Raw genomic sequence first — 19565 nt, 5'->3', positions numbered from 1 at the left:
GGAAAACAATATTGCACACATTCCTCCAGTAAAGATATACTGAAAGCCATAAGTCAAGTGTAACCTCCTATGTCCCAACTGATGCATTAAAAAGTGCTGGCACCTCATGTCTACAATAAGCTTTTACTTTTTCAAAATTAAGCCACTGTTTTGGGAAAACTATGCAAGCAAACTCAGTTACTGGGGGAGGGGAGTATAAAGCTCATTTTAAGGGCTATTTTTAGAATGCCACATGTGCTTGGAAAGTGCATTGGTACTTTAACCTGCAGACTTCGCCCCCACCCCAAGTACTGTACACTTTCCCTTTGAGAACTTAGATAAGAAGTTGCACTTGTATTACCTGTAGATATCACTTTTCCCTTCTAAATGCCATGTATTGTTTCCAAAATGCAGAACTACATGCACTGTACCATTCACCACCCCTGGGCACACACACGTTCAACATGGGTAAACTATACGCATTCTGGAATGAACTTACTTTTAGCAACTGGGCAGCCAATTTCCAGTTACTAAATTCACCACACAAATGGTTTGTGAAAACTGTCTTCATGAAAAACTCTTGATGAAACAAATGCACACAAGCAGCAAATATCCCCAGGAGACAGGATGGAATCAATTGGTATGCAATTAAAAAGAGTAGAGTGAGGACTGCCCTGCCCTGGACACTGCTGCCAAATCTGTTTAATATTTAGAAACTATTTATGCAATTCTATTATGTCAAAACCAGGCAAAGCCCTGAGTCATAGTTGACTTTTGTTTAGCAAAGCTAGCAAAATTTTATTTAATTTTTTAAAAGAAAACACAAATCCTGTCCATTACAAATTATCTCCCAGTGTCTGAAGGATTAAACGCTAGTAGCTACAAAAAAGGATGATTCTCTACTAACACTTTATGGATTATGATTTTAAAGATATTCTGAATTTACCTGGCACATCTAAAGGCGTATTTTCAAAGCACTTTGACTTACAAAGTAAGCCTATGGAACTTTGTAAGTCTAAGTGCTTTGAAAATGAGCCCCCTAGAGTTGAAGGTGACATTCCATCAGCAAGTCTCAGAAACAAGACATGAATGTGGATACAATACTCACATACAAGACTAAATTCTATATATGGTGCCTAAAAGTCTGTGCAAACCCCCCCCCCCCATTCAGCGCTATTCTATAAACCACGCTTAAAGATGGCGCAGTTTCTAAAACAGCGCTTATGTCCAAGAACTGTGTCTACATTTAGCCATGGCCATTTACACCAATGGAAACATGGTGCGTAACTGAAAGAAATGCCTCTGATCCACTCATGACCCTTCCATTTTCACACCCCTTTTTAAAATTCACACTTAATTTACATGTATACATTTTAATGAATTCTTATCAGTGCCAACAATTGCTTTGAAAAAGCCAATTATTGGTGCTAATTAGCTCATTATGCAATTAAATTGCACATGCAAATTGAACATGCACCCAAATTTGTGTGTGCAATTTTTATAGAATTCAGGGGGGACTCGCTCCTTGTTTGCAGTCTCACTGCAAAATGAACAGGGAGCGAGTGACCTACTGCATTAACTAATCCTTCTCTGGGAAGTAGTTTTACTCCAGAAATAATTATTCTATACAAAAAACAACAAAAAAAAGGTAGGCGAATGGAATTTTGTAGTCAACTTCAGACCTAATTTCAAACAAACAAATGATTTCACATTTGGTCCTGGAGTAGATTCACAGTATAAAAAGAACAGGGAAAACAGCCAGATTAATTAATCCAAAACTGAATGCCAGCCAGTATTAGGTAAAATGCTACAGTCTTATAGGGGATTATGGTAATATATATTCATGTTCTTTCTAACATTTGAAACCAGACAACAATGTTTAGTGTGATGACTACTGATGCCAACATGACTGCATTCTAAAGTAGCTGCAGTTTCACATTAAAGTAAAACTGTTTTGTTGGGGGGTGTGGGGGGGGGGGGGTTATCATTTAGGGTTTCTAGTGTTTTCACACAGAATGAACTGGACTCCACGCACTATCAAGTTATAAGGGCCAATTTAAGTTGCCCTGCATTGCTCCCCCCGGGTGTGCACTTGAGACTTTTTTCATCATTTCTAACAGGGAAATCCCACCTTCATGGGTCTCTACTGGTTATTGGTGGACAAAAACAGAGTAAGAGAAACACTAGGAAAGCAGCCAGCACTCATGAAACCCTTAGAAACAGAGCTAGATGCACAAAGCCTCCCCCTCCCCACAGGCACAAATGGAAAAAAAGGTAAATCTTTAGTGCATCTAGTCTCTGAGGTTTTTTGAAATAGAGTTAAATGCAAACCTTTTGGTCCAAAGACAGGATTGTCCAACTGAGTGAAGACAATGCTAGCATTTATGTTGGTATTTCAAAAAAACAAAACACGTTATCCTTACTGAATAAGAGGTCAACTGTCAAAGGGTATCAAAGCCTTCAAAAATTTACCAGGCTGAGCAGTGAAACAGTCAACTAAATTTAGTAGCTCTCAGGCTGAAAGAAGGGGAGAGGAGGGATAGAAAAAGTTTGGAAGCCATTAGCTCCAATTTCAGGTGGGCAAGAGAGATTTTTTTGTTTCTGAATCAAATATCTGAGAATTTAGAACTGCCGGCTGTTTTCCTCTCTAGCAAGATGTCCTGGCAAAGAGATCAAGATCCATTTTCCATGTGTGTGTGTGTATACATATACATAAATAAATACACCACCACTACTGAAACATCTAATGAACACAGAAAAAAAAGGGGGGAAGGGGGAACTCTGATTCCATAAAGGGTCAAACATCTAGGACTTGTCAAGCTCACCAAGGCCAATGTTAGAGGACCTTCATTTTGTGCTGACATTTATACATATATATGCCAGTGGTACTGTCACATGTATGTTACAAGTTCACCATTATTGTTATAAAGTTCTGTTAAGAGTTCTGCTGTAGGCACAGAATAGGATAACATTTGAAAAAATAAGTTCCATGGTACAATATGGAGTACATGTATTTACTGAATTTGACACAGAGAACTTTCACCCAGTGTTATGGTATATTCTTGTCACAAGAAATACTGAACAGTTTTGCTTGAAAATGTGAAGTTAAAAAGTTGCAAAATGCATTTTTCAGTTTGGTGATCTATTGCTACACAACAATTCTTAACCACACTGGTTTGAAAATTTTTTTTTTTTAAGTAAATAAAAAAAAAAAACCCTTCTATGAAAAGGAAAAGAAACACTTTCACCATGGCCAGTGTCACCCAGTGACTTGTGGTCAAGCACCCAGCAAAGCTGATTAGTACTGCAGCAAACTGGGATTTAGATATGTATAACTGGTGGTTAATGTTTTAAAATTTATCTGGGGATAGGTTTGGCCGAGGTTCCATGAGCAGTGCTGAATATGAAAGGGTTGAAGATTGTGCCCTGTAGGCAATGGCCATACTGTTGTGGTGATTCCAGAATGATTCCTACTTATTATTTTTTTTTGAAGCCACAGTGTTAGGTGTGGAGTCAGGAGCGTGCTGCCATGTTGTACCTGTACACGAGAAAGACGTTTCTGAAAAAGGCTGGTGCAGCAGAGTCAGGCACTGCTGTGGCTGGAACGGAGTGAAAGTGGAGGAGCCAGAATCAGCCAAACCCATCCCCAGGAAATTTACAAAAAAAGCATATAAAAACAAAAAAATGTTTAACCACCGGTTACAAGGTAAGAGCAATTTTGTGGTCTCTATCGATCCAAAGTGTCTATGCCTTTTATCATAACCATTATACTGGTATTTACAAAAAGCAGTACCTTATCTAGCTTAATTTACAATTGCAATTTCCCTACAAAACAAAACATTTCACTTGAAGGCTTCCAACATTACTAATGCTGGAATAAACTAATATGCACACTAAATCACTACAATAATCTCATGCCGAAACAAGAATATAAATGGAATGAACACCAGTAGCAGCATAACAGAACACCATTACAGATTAGCATGTAGTAAAAACAAATTCAGGGACCCCTTTTCTATAACGCTAAATTTCCTTTCTACTAGATGTTTTGTTTTTTTCACTAAAGCCTTATAATCACTGACAAATGCTAGAACGCAAATGCATGCAAACCTCACTTTGTAGCCAATAGAATCCTAAATGATGCAAAGTGAAAGGTAACATCCAAAAAGATTTATAAATGCTTCTAAAAAAGAGGCAATTTTCATAAAAGTTCTATTTTCATTTTTTTATGTTGGAAGTTTGAAATATTTAACTTTCAGCTTCAAAATCTGGTAATCCATTAGGAATAAGACTGTGCTATTGCTAGGCAATGGGAAATGAGGTATGCTCTATCTAACAAGACCAGAAAAGAGGCCAAGGATTTGGAAGGTGGTCTTTGCACTAGGCCAGCCTCCAAAATTCTATCTAAAAATGACATCAGCCAATTAATATATTGACATGGCAGCCATTCCACAACAGCTTTGATTCTATGCATTTCTTTTACTTCTATGCAGCAGGTTTCTCCATAGCTTTGGAAGTAATCTATTTTTTTATATGGGTGGAGGTAGTCAATGTGCTGTTTTCCAGCTGGCCTAGGTGGTAGTATTAGTGTTACTACAATTTTATCTTTAATATATTTCACCTTGCAAAACCAGAATGCATACAACAAATAACTTAAAATCACAGGTTTGAAGGCCCATCTGCATTCGTTTTTACTACACATCAACCTTTTCCCAGCAAATACTATAGACCGATTTCCACCTGCTTACCATCAAATTTTCAAAAGGTCTTTAAAACCTGGTAACTACAGTCTCTAAAGCTATACACTATTTGTGCAACACTGCTGAAAAAGGTTTAAAAAAATATAAATTAAAAGAAAAAAAAGATGTCATTTGTCTAAATAATGCTAAAAACAGTAAATTCTTGGGCAATGCACATGTGCCAATTTTTCATGAAAACAGTTTGCTGGTGATGCTTCACACTGAAGTTTACAGTGCATCTGAGCATATTACTGGCAAATATTTGTCTTGACAAATGGTAATTTTTTTTGCCAAATTCAGACTTGCAAAACCACTCAGGATCTCTTATTTTGTTTCTGTAGAATAGGTCTTTATATGAGGCATATTTGTTTCAGGAGAAAAAAAAAAAAGAAGATTGTCAGGTGAATTCTATTAATTCCACTTAAAGCTGATTGTTGTCTACATTCTTGGTCAGAACTTGCAAGTAGACTTCATGAAGAGTGCTCAGAAAGCTGGAATCATTCTGGAAGAAGGAAAAAGAGGCAGCACATTTTAATTTAATGCCATCAAAACAGAACCTTGCTTCCGAGTTGCAAAACATTCATGTTTCATTGTTCCTCACTTATTGGGACTGAAACCTGAATCAATAAACAGTACTAAGACTAGGGAACACAAAACTAGCAAGTAAGACTTAAAACAAAATCTGAGAAAGCATACTTTTTTTTAAAGTTTTCAAAGCATAATTGAAAAAGATGCAAGCACTACAAAGGCAAGATAAATATAATAATAATAAAGTCAACAACCCCCCCCCCCCCCCAAAGTGCACAATCAGCCAGTAGAATGGGCTGAAAAAGTTGGCATTGCTATGTTTAAGAAGGGTTTAGTCAAGTTCCTGGAAGAAAATCCCTAAGGTACACCCCCCCCCCCCCCCCCCCCCCGGACTCTATATTGGTTGCTCAAATTTGGGCACAGATCCCAGATCCACATGCAAGCTGATCAGTTAATGAGCCATCGACAATCAATAACTGGTTTTAATTGGCATTCATTTGGAGTTACATGCAGATCTGCCCTATTCTATAAGAGGCACACCTAAATTTTATGGTGTGCAACTCAAAGGGAGTGCGGCCATGGGAGGGGCATGGGCGGGTTGGGAGTTTCCAGAATTTAAATGCGATCTTATAAATAGTATCTTTATGTTCCCAATGCCATTAGTTGTGCACCAGCATTTACATCAGGTTTCACAGGCTAAGTGCTTGCACATAAAGTTAACCATGAGATTTGTGATAAGCTAGTATGCTACGCAGAGCGCCCTTTGCAATACTAGTTTATCACAGATCTTTCCAGTGCTCACCTATCTTTGGCTATCATTTTATGTCCCCCCCCCCCCCCCCCGAGGATTGTTCCATGCAGGGAAAAGAAAAACACACAACACACAAATCCCCCCCACCCCCAAAAGACAGGACTACACCAAGCAGAGGTCTGAATGAGAAAGGACTCTTAATAGAATTAAGATTTATTTCTTAAACGTATACAAAGACCCAACATGGCCATGCTCCTAAACCAGTGGTTCAAAAACTTTCTAGGTTCATGGTGCCCTGTCTCCCCCTCCACCCCGAAAGTGTCAAGTCCTACACCTTTGCTGACAGGGATGCCCAGCTAAACAGGTTTGTTGCTTGAGGCCCGAACTCCAAGCTGCAGTGAGCAAATCAGCGACATGCTTCAGCCATCAATGCCAGCATTCCCATACATGCTCATTTCAGAATGGAGCTCAGACAGTGGAACTCTTCAACACCCTCATCAGCCAGCATTTTGGAGAATGTTTATGCTGTAGCTCCCCTGTGAGTTTGCTGTGGCGCACAGTTTGGAAACCGCTGTCCTAAACCATTATTAGCCATACAGAATTGAGAAAGGCACTGATTATCCTTGAGAGTAAGCAACAAGGAATGGATCTACACTCTGGGCTATTGCTGGCACTGCCAAACACAAGATGCAGGGGTAGCTGGACCTTTGGCCTGACCAAGTATGCATATCTTATGTTCTTATACTAGCAGATAAGACTCTAAATTTAAATATGGCTCAAAATTTAAAAAATGCTTCTCGACCCCTGGTTATCAAATGTTATCAGGGAGCCCATGAAAAAAGGGGCAAACCTTTGGGTCTGAAGGTGCGACTGTGGACTCAGTCCAGGAGAAGGAGTCTGCAGATGGGGAGACATCTCCCTTGAACTTCATGAGTTTAAAGAATGGTGTAGAGGAAGTGGCAATGCCACTCCTGCTGTGGACAGGACTCAACTCATTTCCATGGGTTGATCTGACCTGTGGGCTGTAGTTTGCCCACTGCTGGTCTCTCATACTAAAAGGGAAAAGGGACGGGACTTTATATACCGCCTTTCTGTGGTTACAAATCAAAGCAGTTTACATATATTATATACAGGTACTTATTTTGTACCCGAGACAATGGAGGGTTAAGTGACTTGCCCAGATTCACAAGGCGCTGCAATAGGAATCGAAACCAAAGAATGACTGGCAGCTCAGCCTGTTAGTATCCCCCCAAATCAACAAGTAATGTCACAATACTCTAGCATGCACTGGTACATCCTGATGTCATCCTTACAAGATAGATTAAAGCATTTTTCATTCCCATTCACTTTTTGTATAGATTTGCTCAACACATAAGTTTGTCAGTACCTTTATGAGATGGATTAATGTCTCTTGGAGTTGAGATCTACTAAGGACAGCAGAAGGCAGAACAGTATTCTGACCCTCTGTAGCTCCTGCCATTGGAGAAGGTGAAGAGCTGGCCTTAGTTTCCAATTCAGTGGATTTTGGTGCTGAATGCTGAAAAACACTAGGTGACAAGAGGACCGAGGGAGTCACTGTAGTCACAGTTGTAAGAAACTGAGCAGGTGTAACCTACATGTAAAAATAATTAAATAAATAAATGGGCAGACAAGCACTGGAAAACCTGAGTAGAAATGAAATGTAGTGGGTACTTAACTACATTTTAGATATCTGAGGGAGAAGAAAGCACATGGTTAAAAAAATACTTAATGGAGCTAAAAAATTCGTGATTGGGCCTCCACGTTTCATCTCTTTTTGTTTTAGGCAACAATGAACTAAGAGGGCAGCCTAAACCCAATCATACAGCAGTTCCAGAATCCGTAATATAAAGTGAATTGAAATGACTATCTTAGTAAGTTCTGCTGCTTTATATGACAGACTTGCATTAAAATGATGGTATCAAGCTAAATGGAGAATTAATTTGCTTTGGGAAGTAGCTCTTATATTTTTTCTTATATGCAGAAAGGTGGCATTAGTAGAAATGCATATATTGTTAATGCCCACTTACACATATGATTATTTAAAATGTAATATACCACATCACAAATCAGGACTAAACAGACAAATCTAAAAGTGGTATTGTACATAATCATGAACAAGATTGCGAACTGGCTCCAGATTTGACAGAATGGACCAGGTCTCTTGCATAGCAGTGCCCAGCACTTGCAAGACAGCCCCTCCAGACAGACCCATAAAACAGGCTTCAGGATCACCCAACTGGATTGATTCAGGTCAGGATTTACCCTACTGCATATGCAGGGACTTGCAGTTCTGATTTATTACATTCTTCAAGAAATGCAAGACTATACAAGTCCCTGCATGCAATGGTGTAAATCCTGAACTGGAACAAGCTTGTTGGGTGACTCTGGAGCCAGTTAATTGACATTCAAAATATAGCTGTGAAAGGGGAAGTACTACTAATAGGTGATTTTAAATATGCCAGATGTTGATTGGGATGCCCCCTATTGTGGGGTCTTTTAGAAGCAGGGAGAACCTGGATCCTCTACAGGGGGAACTATTCCAGTAGTTCATACTGGAACTCACGCAGGATAGGGTCATACTGGATTAGCAATGGGGAGAGTGTTCCTGATGTTATAGTAGGTGATCATCTGGCACACAATGATCACCAGATGGTGTGGTTTAATATTAAGATAGGTGCAGAGAGGGTTCATTCAAAAGTGAAGGTTCCAGAAGTTAAAAAAGCCACTTTTATTCAGATTTCAGATGTTGGGGGGGGGGGGGGGGGGGGGGGGGAGGAGAAATTGTTGTCTAGATGGGAACATCTGGGAAAAGTTGGAAAGCAGTGGGCAAAACTGAAAGGAGCTATTGTAAGACAACAAACCTTTTTGTAAGAATAGTAAAAAGTAAGAGGAAAAGGAGGACACATTGGTTCTCAAAAGTAGTAGCCGAAAAAGGAAAAACAGGTTAGCCTTTATAAAGTATAAGAGATGGCAGAAAGAGGAAGACAGATGACAATATCTGGAAAAACTAAGAGAAACTGGTAATCGGGAAAGCAAAGATGCAAAAAAACCAGCCAATACAGTAAAATAGGACGGGGGGGGGGGGGGGGGGGGGGGGGGGAGACAAGACTTTTTTTTCTTTTTTTAAAGATATGTTAGTGATAGGAGGAAGTGCAAAAGTGGCATTGTGAGACTCAAAGGTAAAGGAGAGAAATATGTAGAAGCTGATAAAGATAAGGCAGAATTGCTTAACAAATATTTCTGTTCAGTGGGAGAACTGCAGAAGACAAACAAACAGGACTGGAGGGGTGATAGTTCCTGAATGATTTTCAGAGGACCGCTTGTGGCGGAGCTGGCTAAATTAAAGGTGGACAAAGCAATGAGGCCGGGTGGCATACATTTGATGGTACTGAAGGAACTTAGGGAAGTGGCTAACCTTTTTAATGCTTCTTTAGAATCGAGAGTGGTCCCAGAAGACTGGAGAAGAGCAGACGTGGTCCCTCTCCACAAAAGTGGAAGAGAAGGTTGAGAACTACAGGCTGGTTAAGTCTAACTTCTGTGGTAAATAAATTAATGGAAACGCTTTTAAAACTGAATCGTAAAGTTTTTTTGTAATCCAATTACAGGACATGGCTTCATTAGAGGAAGGTCTCGTCACAGAAATATGATTAATTTCTTTGACTGGGTCACCAGAGAGCTGGATCAAGACAGAGCGCTAGATTGGTGTATTTAGATTTCAGCAAAGCCTTTGACGCAGTTCCGCATAGACGACTAATAAATAAACTGAGTGCCCTCAGTATGGGCACTCAGTTGACCTGGTTGACTGGAAGGCGACAGAGGGTAGTGATAAATGGAGCTCATTCTGAGGAAAAGGATGTTTTACCAGTGGTGTGCCATAATGTTTGGTTCTCGAGCTGGTTATTTTTAACATTTTTGTAACTGATGTTGCTGAAGGACTGTCTGGTAAGGTTTGCCTTTTTGTAGATGATACCAAATCTGCAATAGGGTAGACACCCCAGATGAGGAAGGACTTAGCAAAGCTAGAGGAGTGGTCTGGAATTTGGAAGCTTAGATTTAATGCTAAAAAAATGCAGGTCATGCATTTGGGCTGCAAAACCCCGAGGGAACAGTGCAGTATAGGGGTGAAGAAATTTTGTGCAAGAAAGAGGAGCGGAACTTGGGTGTGATGGATCTTAAGGTGGCTAAAAAGGTAGAAAAGGCAATGGCGAAAGCTAGAAGGAAGCTTGTGTGCATAGGAAGAAGAATAGCCAGTAGGAAAACAAAGAGGTGATGATGTCCCTGTATAAGATTCTGGTGAGTCCTCATTTAGAATACTGTGTACAATTGTGGAGATCACACCTTCAAAAAAAAAAAAAAAAATATATATATATATATAAACAGGATGGAGTTGGTCCAGAGGGCAGCTACTAAAATGGTCAGTGGAGTATGTCATAAAAGTGTATAAAGGACAGACAAAGATCTCAATATGTATACTTTGGAAGAAAAGCCTTAAGAGGGGAGATATAATAGAGACATTTAAATACCTCTGCAGCATAAATGCACAGGAGAGTCTCTTTCAATTGAAAGGAAGCTCTGGAATGAGGGGGCATAGGATGAAGTAACCTGAGGAAATACTTCTTCACAGAAAGGGTAGTGAATTTGTGGAATAGCCTCCCAGTGGATGTGGTGGAGACGAAAACAGTATCGGAATTCAAGAGAGCTTGGGACAAGTACATAGGATCTCTAAGGGAGGGAGAGTAGATGGCATGGATGGGCAGACTAGATAGGCCACATGGTCTTTACCTGCCTTTATTTTTTCCCTGTTTATACAACTTCTATGATAAGCCTGCTGAAATAACGTTATAGTACATTCCTTAAACTCATGCACAGTTGCCTTTAATCTTGTTAAATATAAACTAAATCAGCTCTAAGGCTGCACAGTGATCAATAGCAGTTCCCAGGCATCACAACACACAATATTAGTGAAAATCTCCAGGGGACGGGGAAGGTCATGTGCTACTTGCAATTTTACACTTGAGTTATTTAGAAAGAGGTACGCTTTAATTTCTGCAACATCATTTCGAAACAACTTTTTGCACTTTGTACTATTCACACTGCTTTGGAAATCTCCATATATATACTTACTTGGATTGCTTTTGGCAGACTCTTGGGCTGTGTGAATATTTCTGGTTCCTTGCATTTTTGAGTAGACTGCAAGAGTAAAAGCAAAAAAAAGTGTCAGCTAGTATTGTCAGCTATTGAACTCTGTTTCAGATTTGGAATTTCAGGACTACCCTCCCTTATGAAATACAGGTAGCAATTTCAAAAGCCATTTAAAATCTGCAATAAAAACAGAGGCTTATATGCAGAAAAGGCTTCTTTAAAAATTCTTGAACTACATACAAAATGTACTGCAACTGAGTGATGATGTTCCTGGGGTCTAGGCTGGGGATGCTTATGCACATTCAAAAATACACACACAAAAACCAAGGAATTTGAGCATATTAAAAAGCAGATATAAAAACATATGGAGGTACCCACACATATAGCAGATGACGGCAGATAAAGACCTGTACGGTTCATTCAGTCTGTCCTTAAACTCACAGCATAAGGTATGATGCGATACTACATATGCATACTTGATCTTGATTTGTCCTTGCCATTTTCAGGGCACAGACCGTAGAAGTATGCCCAGCACTGGCCTCCTTTTTCCACAACTTCTGAAGTTATCATCAAAATCCCACTCCAGCCCACCCAAACCTCTCCAGACACAACCAGGGCACAGACCATATAAAGTCTACCCGGCACTGGCCTTGTTCTCTAGCTCCTGACTTAACTGCTTCCACTGGGTAATTTTTAAAGGGAAAGCATGTACATTCTCCAACAAATGTTTATGATATATACAATTTACTAATAAACTCACTCATTTGGATTTAGCTCACACCCCTTTTCATTAGCAGTTCAAAGTGAGTTACATTCAGGTACAGTAGGTATGATCAAATTGTCTGTTTTGTGATTGAATTGTTATCCAAAAAGGTGAAGTATCTGTTATGACTCCTCTTTCTTAATCATGCATTTTGACAATGTATCTGTGATCTTGTGCATAAGCCACATAGAACCAAATTTGAAATTTGGATTTTTTGGGAAATTAATCTAAAATAGGGGGTGCTCAATGTTGGTCCTCAACCCAAGCGGTTTTTCAGGAATTCCCCAATGAGTATATCTATTTGCATGCAAATAGATCTCATACGTATTCATTGGGGAAATCCTGAAAACCAGACTGGGTTGTGGACCTCAAGGACCGATACTGAGCACCTCTGCTTTAAATTGGTAGCCATCCACTGATGTTGCATTATTTTAAAATATGCTTTTTTTCCTCACTTATGAATAGCATCTAAATAGAAATTTTTGTGACAGCAGATCAACCCTGCATGTAGAACTGGTTCTTTTTTGCTGACACAAAAGTCAGTGCTCTTATCAGGAAAGCACACAATCAACATTAAACATATTTTACAAACTGCAACAATATTAGATACTTGCTTCATTGTAAGGATAAGCTCTACATTTTGTCTTCAGACAAATGTAGGCATCTAAAACCTGACCTCTACCAGCTCCTGCTAACTTCTGTTGTGATCAACATGGGAGACCTCTGTAAATCAATTAAACTTTTATTCTCTACTTTAATATTAGTTTATGGGTTTACTGGTTTTCAGAAGTCCTACAATGTATCTTATTTCAATCAGCAAAGCTTTTAGCTCAAAACCTACAAAAGATCATTACCTGAAGAGAAGCAACTTTCAAGCTGCTTGGAGATGCTTTCACGGGCGTTTCTTTGAAGCTCTCTGGTGTTGCAAGTTTCCCAGTAGCAGATGTAAAACTGGGCGCTATGGCAGCTTTACCAAGTGATTGATGATGGATTTGGTCATGCTGTGTTGTTAACCGGAGCTTCTGCAGAAGATCCACACTAGGAAGGGAAGAACCCGGAATAATGCTCGAGACAGGTGCTACCACTGTTGGCATGTACTCAGTTTTGCCATCAATTCGATTTTGTGACACAGGGTTCCGTTCTGTAGCTGACTGGTTCATGAGTGGGGACACCTGTCTTACAGAATGTTGCAATACTTGCATTAGTTTATTATTAGTGCTGGTGCTCAGATTAGGCGGAACGGCTTCTGATGATGTGGTGGCCAAATTAAGGCTAGGGCTCAATCGAACAGGGTAGTTTGAAATACACTGTACATCAGGTTGTATGACTGGTGTGGGTGCCGCTAGCACGGGCGTAACACATTCATGTCGAGTCATACAACAGACATTCGATTGAACACTGGGGGTCTCTGTCTTTCCCACTGGTTGATGAATTGCAGTTGATTGCTCGAACGAGAAAGATCCCAACAAGCTGTGGCCTCGGCTTGAACTGTCTGGCTGTCTCTTTTCTACGGAATCTGAATTCAAATGTGCAGATATTGGTTGCTCCTTTGGTAAGGAGGTTCCAAATAATTCCTCTACTGTCAAATGTTTATGTCCTGACTGGAATGCCTGTAAAGGGGGAGGGTGGGTAAAAACTCAAGAATAAATCTTCAGATCCAAAAAAAATAAGGAATAAAACCATTGCACAGATTGAGCAAACAGATTTCTATATTACAGAAATAATGTTATTTAAACAGCAACAGAAGAAAATTCAGCTCTTTGAGAACAATATTGCCAAGTTGAATTAGGAGGCATAGCCTAGTGGTTAAAGCAATAGGCTGAGAACTAGAGAAGCCAGGGTTCAAAGTCCACTGCTACTTGTGATCTTGAGCAAGTCACTTCTCTACTGCCTCTGGTACCAACTTAGATTGTAAGCCCTCCGAGGGGTCAGGAATAATACCTACTCTATATGAAAGTAACGCAACTTGAATGTGTGAGAAGGCACGAGCTAAATCCCTCTTACCCCTTTTTGTTTATTGGAAAGACATGAAAATAAGGAAGTTAATATGAGAGAAATAAAGCTTACCCAAAAAATTCAGACTATCTGCAAGAGTAGAAATATTCACTGTAGAAGAACCAAGCTAGTCAGAAAAGTAGCTAATCATACTTAGGAGCGTCCCCCACACCCCAAAGATAGAAGAAGTATCCAAATAGATTTCACTAAGGGGTCCTTTTACTAAGGTGCACTAGAAAGTGGCCAGCACTGTGGTTAGCATGTAGGTTTACCGTGTGCTCTGGCTACTTTCTAGCGCAGCAAAAATATAGTGGCGTTTTTTTTTTATTTTTTAAATGGCAACACGCTAATTTCCCCATTAGTGTGTGGCCATTACTGCCAGGAGCCCTTACCTCCACCTATTTAGGAGATGGTAAGGGCGCCCATGCTACCACTGCACTAATTGGGTAGTGTGAGGTAATATGTCTGCACTGCCTGTTTAGTGCAGGCATGCCTACTCTCCATCCCTAGACACTCCTCCTGTGGCAAAAAATAAAAAAATATTTTTTACCCCGAGAGTAGGACATGTCCAAACTACCGCAGGACGCCTCAGCATGTCCCGCAGTAGTGCCCTTTTACCATGCAGTAGCCCTACTGCAGAGCTTAGTAAAAGGGCCCCTAAACTTCCCTTTAAATTTTAAATAGTGGTTTTATGTAATTTATTTTGAACTACTGTTGTAGGCTGCTGCTAGAATGATGTACGAGGCAAAGAATACCACAGTGCATCACGAGCTGATTTTCTGTTAGATAATTGCTGCATAACACCTTAAAACAAGAGCCGGTCCCTCATCTACCCAGGAACTGTGGGACTTTAGAACACTAAAAAAAACAAAACTTTCAAAAGTAAATTTTTGAAAAGTACCCTTCAGATACCCTTTATGCAAAAGGAAAAAAAAAATCAATATTTGAGCATGAGAGACCATTTAAAATGCAAGAGAATTAAAGAGAAAAAATACAGCAAAATTTTGCATGGTTCAGGTGTTTTAGCATCAGAATTGGAAAATCTTTGAGAGAAGTATCTAAAAATAAAAAAAATCGAGCAGCATCTTAGCCAAGGCTGTTGCAAGGTGTAGGAAAGCAACTCCACAAAGGAAAGGAGTGAAAAATAGCAGCCCTAGATGCTTTTTGCTACCCGACTGTTCTGATCTTAGCTACTAAGAGGATTAAACAGATTTACTGATATGTGTATAACATACCCATGTTAGGGCTTTAACGCAACAGCCACATTTTGTCTATATTCTGTTACATTCTCCACACTGGGAAAAGATAATACACATCTAAGGACTCAACAAACCTGATAAACTGCAACACATCTACAAACTAATTAGCATTTCACAGCAGGCGTTAAGAGGGATGCATCTTTGGAAATAAAAATTACGCAAATTATTCCAATAAATGTTGAGTTTGTTTTCAAAACTACATTATAAAGGGAAGAGAGACCAGATTGATGCACCAGATTTCTTCTCTGCACACTTATTGCATGAATGATCAGAAATACATATTCCAGTGAAGGTCTTAACTATCAATTCTTGAAAAACAAAATACTGCTGTTCAGTCATATGTAAATCTATGCTTTTGGACTCATTTCATCATCAGGCATATCAGGGTCCTGCAGAACTAGCTTCTTTTGTACCAGAGTGCCAGTAGTTTTCTAAGGGAAGACAAAGATAGGTAGAAATGGAAGGGGAAAAAGGGCAGACTAATAGAAATAGCTGAGGTGAAGAATAAAAAGATGTGTGTGGCACTGGATGAAAGAATTTTAATGTGACTCGAGCAGGAGGAGTAACAGGAAAAAACTGATGTTTGTGGAAGACTGGGGGTAAGAGGTTCAAAGGGTAACAGGGCATGGATTTGATATACTGCATTTCTGTGGTACAACCATCTTAAGTAAAGAGGTGTGGTAGCCGTGTTAGTCCACTCTTAAAGGTTATCAATAGAAATCAAACAAAATAAAACATGGAGAAGAAAATAAGATGATACCTTTTTTTATTGGACATAACTTAATACATTTCTTGATTAGCTTTCAAAGGTTGCCCTTCTTCATCAGATCAGAAATAAGCAAATGTGGTAGCAGATAGTATATATAAGAGAAACATCAAAGCATTACTTTGACAGTCTGACAGAGTGGGAGGGTGGGGGTATGCATGGGGTCAAAGCATTTCATTGATATTCTAATAGGATGGGTGTGGGTAGGTGAGAGGAGGGTGATAAACAGAGAAATACAACTTTATGGTTTATAATGGGCTAGAAAACCCAGATCCTTATTAAGTCCTGTCTGTTGGGTGTCAAAATATTCAAAGGTCTTGCGTTCCTGTATTGTTTTAAAGTTACCTTTCAGGATTCTCACTGTGAAATCACTGGTGCAGTGTTCTGATCTTGTAAAGTGTTGGCCCACAGGGGTGGGGGCCTGACTGGCACCGGCTATTTTCATGCGATGTCTGTGCAGATTGAATCTTGTCTTAAGCATCTAGCCTGTTTCTCCAATATAGCATCCTTCGTTACATTTTTTTTACACTGAATGATATATACCACATTGGAAGATGAGCATGTGAAAGATTCCTTTATGTTGAATATTTTTCCCTTGTGAATGACTGTGGGGTCCTGTGAAATGTTTTGGCATAGCTTGCAGCTGGATGTATTGCAGGGAAATGTGCCCTTCTCTTCATCTTCAGTCTGTGTTGGGAGTTTACTTCTGATTCGCTTGTGTTTTAAGTTTGGTGGCGGTCGGAAGTCCAGCACTGGTAGGGATGGGAATATCTCTTTTAGTAATTCATCTTCCTGGAGTAGGGGCTATAGGTCTCTTATGATTTTCCTCAGTTTCTCCAGCTCTGGGTTGTATGTCACTACAAAGGGAATTCTGTCTATGGCTTTTTTTTCTTTGTACTGTAGCAGATTTTCCCTGGGTGTTTTGAAGGAGGAGGCAATGTTCTTGGAGATTATTTGGGGGTTGTAGCCTGTTTGAAGGATGCAGTCAGGGTTTCAAGGTGTCTGTCTCTATCCCCTGGGTCCGAGCAGATACGGTGGTATCTTGGCTGTAAATAATGGATCTTTTTGTATGTGAAGGGTGGAAACTGGAGTTGTGGAGGTAGCTGCATCTGTCTGTGGGTTTCTTGTATATAGATGTTTGTATACAGCCATCACTGATTGAGACTGTGGTGTCCAAAAAATTGACTTTTTCTGGGGAGTAGTCAATTTTGAATCTGATTGTAGGATGGTATGTATTGAAGGAATAGTAAAATTGTTTCAGAGTTTCTTCCCCCTCCATCCAAATCATAAAAAACCAGTGATTTCACAGTGAGAATCCTGAAAGGTAACTTTAAAACAATACAGGAACGCAAGACCTCTGAAGTCAGAATGATTGAATATTTTGACACCCAACAGACAGGACTTAAGATCTGGGTTTTCTAGCCCATTATAAACCATAAAATTGTATTTCTCTGTTTATCACCCTCCTCTCACCTACCCACACCCATCCTATTAGAATATCAATGAAATGCTTTGATGTCCCCATGCATAACCCCACCTTCCCACTCTGTCAGACTGAATGCTTTGATGTTTCTCTTATATATACTATCTGCTACCACATTTGCTTATTTCTGATCTGACGAAGAAGGGCAACCTTCGAAAGCTAATCAAGAAATGTATTAGGTTATGTCCAATAAAAAAGGTATCATCTTATTTTCTTTTCCATGTTTTATTTTGTTTGATTTCTATTGATAACCTGTGGTACAACCACAGCGGTTTACATTTATTATATGCAGGTACTTTTCTCTATCCCTAGTGGGCTCACAATCTTAAGTTTTTTTTTTTTTTTTTTTTCATACTTGGGGTAATGGAGGGTTAATTGACCTGCCCAGGTTCACAAGGAGCAACAGCAATGTGTGGCAGCAGCCAAAAAAGCAAACAGAATGCTAGAAATTATTAGGAAAGGGATGGTAAATAAGACTGAGAATATTATAATGCCTCTGTGTCTCTTCATGGTGCGACCTCAGTTCTGGTCACTGTGTATGTATGTATGTATGTATATATATATATATATATATATATATATATATATATATATATAGTGAAATTAGAAAAGGTTCAAAGAAGAGTGACAAATGATAAAGGGAATGGAACTCCTCTCATATGAGGAAAGGTTAAAGAGGTTAGGGCTCTTCAGCTTGGAAAAGATGTAGTAACAGCAGTTAGCGTAGGAGTATAAAAAGGTTTAGACAAGTTCCTGGAAGAAAAGTCCACACAGTGTTATCAAGATAGACATGAGGGAAGCCACTGCTTGCCCTGGGATTGGTAGCATGGATTCCTGCTACTCTGAGGTTCTGGAATGTTGCTACTAGTTGGGTTTCTACCAGGTACTTGTGACCTGGATTGGCCACTGTTGGAAACAGGATATTGTTTGGTCTATCCTAGTATGGCTATTCTTATGTTCTTAGGAATCAAGGCCAGTTCCCCGGGGTTCTCAGTCCACTGTGTTAACCATTATGCTACTCCTCCATTCCTACTGGTGGGCATCTGGCAAATGCTCCACTCTAGGACTAGGAATTACAAATTCTACTACTATTAATCATTTCTATAGCACTACTAGACGAATGCAGCGCTGTACACATTACGTGCAGCTACTTTTTCTGTCCCTAGAGGGCTCACAATCTACGTTTTTATACCTGGGGCAATAGAGGGTTAAGTGACTTACCCAAAGTTACAAGGAGCTGCGGTGGGAATCAAACCCAAGTTGCCAGGATCAAAGCCCAATGCACTAACCATTAGGCTACCCCTCCGCTATTCTACTCTGTGTCACACCTCTCCAATTCTAGGTTTGATTTCATTTTTACCAGGGTAGAAGAGGCTAGAATAAGTAAAAATTGGACAGTCAGACTATGCTCCAGTTTGGATTGGTCTAAAATATAAGACTGGACAGAGGAGGAGACAATACTGGAGGCTAAATGAAAGCTTACTAACCAATGAGCTGATATAGCAGTAAAAGGGGATGTAAAAGAATACATTGAGCTCAACACTTCAGAGTATGTGAAATGGGGAAGCATATCTTTAAAGCCAGAAAATATACACAGGGGGTAGCAAATTTTTAAAATACCTTCAAAATGCATGAAACATGAAGTTTGCTAACAAAATAGTTAACACAGACTATTGGGGGGGGGGGGGGGGGGGAAGCAAAATAAAGACTCAAAATTTAACTAAACAAGGCAAGGCCTGAAAGCTCAAAAAGCATTGGTCTGACCAAATGTGTCAATTTTCCCAAAGGAATTCCCATATATTATCATTGGCCTCAATAAATCAAAATGCCAAAAAAAAAAACTGTTAATTTTACATAAAGATGTACAGAAGTATGAAAACTATGTGAGGCAACAGAAATACAGAGCTATTTAGATTCCACAAGGCTCCTTAACATATGAAGAGGCAGCAAAGCTACATAGAGAGATTACGGGATCCCTTAAAGTAAATAATGTTCCAGAGTTAGATGGCCTATCTGCTGAATTTTACACCCTTGCAGGCAGTACTTTAACAGAGTAATATTGGAGTAGGATCTAGCTGAAACAATGAGCTGGATGAGTAGAACAATGAGCCCTAAAAAAAGGTGGCGATCAAGGGTGTG

At 39.6% G+C, this 19565-nt stretch overlaps 1 protein-coding gene and 1 long non-coding RNA gene across 4 annotated transcripts in view; one reads left to right on the top strand and one right to left on the bottom strand.

The window, feature by feature from the left end:
- Positions 1-3177: 3177 nt before the first annotated feature.
- Positions 3178-19565, bottom strand: part of DCP1A (decapping mRNA 1A) — a 76013-nt gene continuing 59625 nt past the window's right edge. For all 3 annotated transcript variants that reach the window (XM_030206462.1, XM_030206461.1, XM_030206463.1), the window contains exons 7-10: positions 12778-13533; positions 11143-11208; positions 7385-7609; positions 3178-5220 (exon numbers count right to left, since the gene is read on the bottom strand). In XM_030206462.1, the coding sequence (XP_030062322.1) occupies positions 5140-5220; positions 7385-7609; positions 11143-11208; positions 12778-13533 (1128 nt within the window). In that variant the 3' untranslated portion in view covers positions 3178-5139. The remainder of the gene's footprint in view (positions 5221-7384; positions 7610-11142; positions 11209-12777; positions 13534-19565) is intronic.
- Positions 3601-9533, top strand: LOC115472257. The gene is made up of 3 exons (XR_003942492.1): positions 3601-3685; positions 7802-7889; positions 9453-9533. It is a non-coding gene; the product is annotated as an uncharacterized LOC115472257 (long non-coding RNA).

Source organism: Microcaecilia unicolor, chromosome 6 (assembly GCF_901765095.1).
Source record: "Microcaecilia unicolor chromosome 6, aMicUni1.1, whole genome shotgun sequence".
Classification (NCBI taxonomy): Eukaryota; Metazoa; Chordata; class Amphibia; order Gymnophiona; family Siphonopidae; genus Microcaecilia; species Microcaecilia unicolor.
This window is presented reverse-complemented; position numbering and strand designations above follow the sequence as displayed.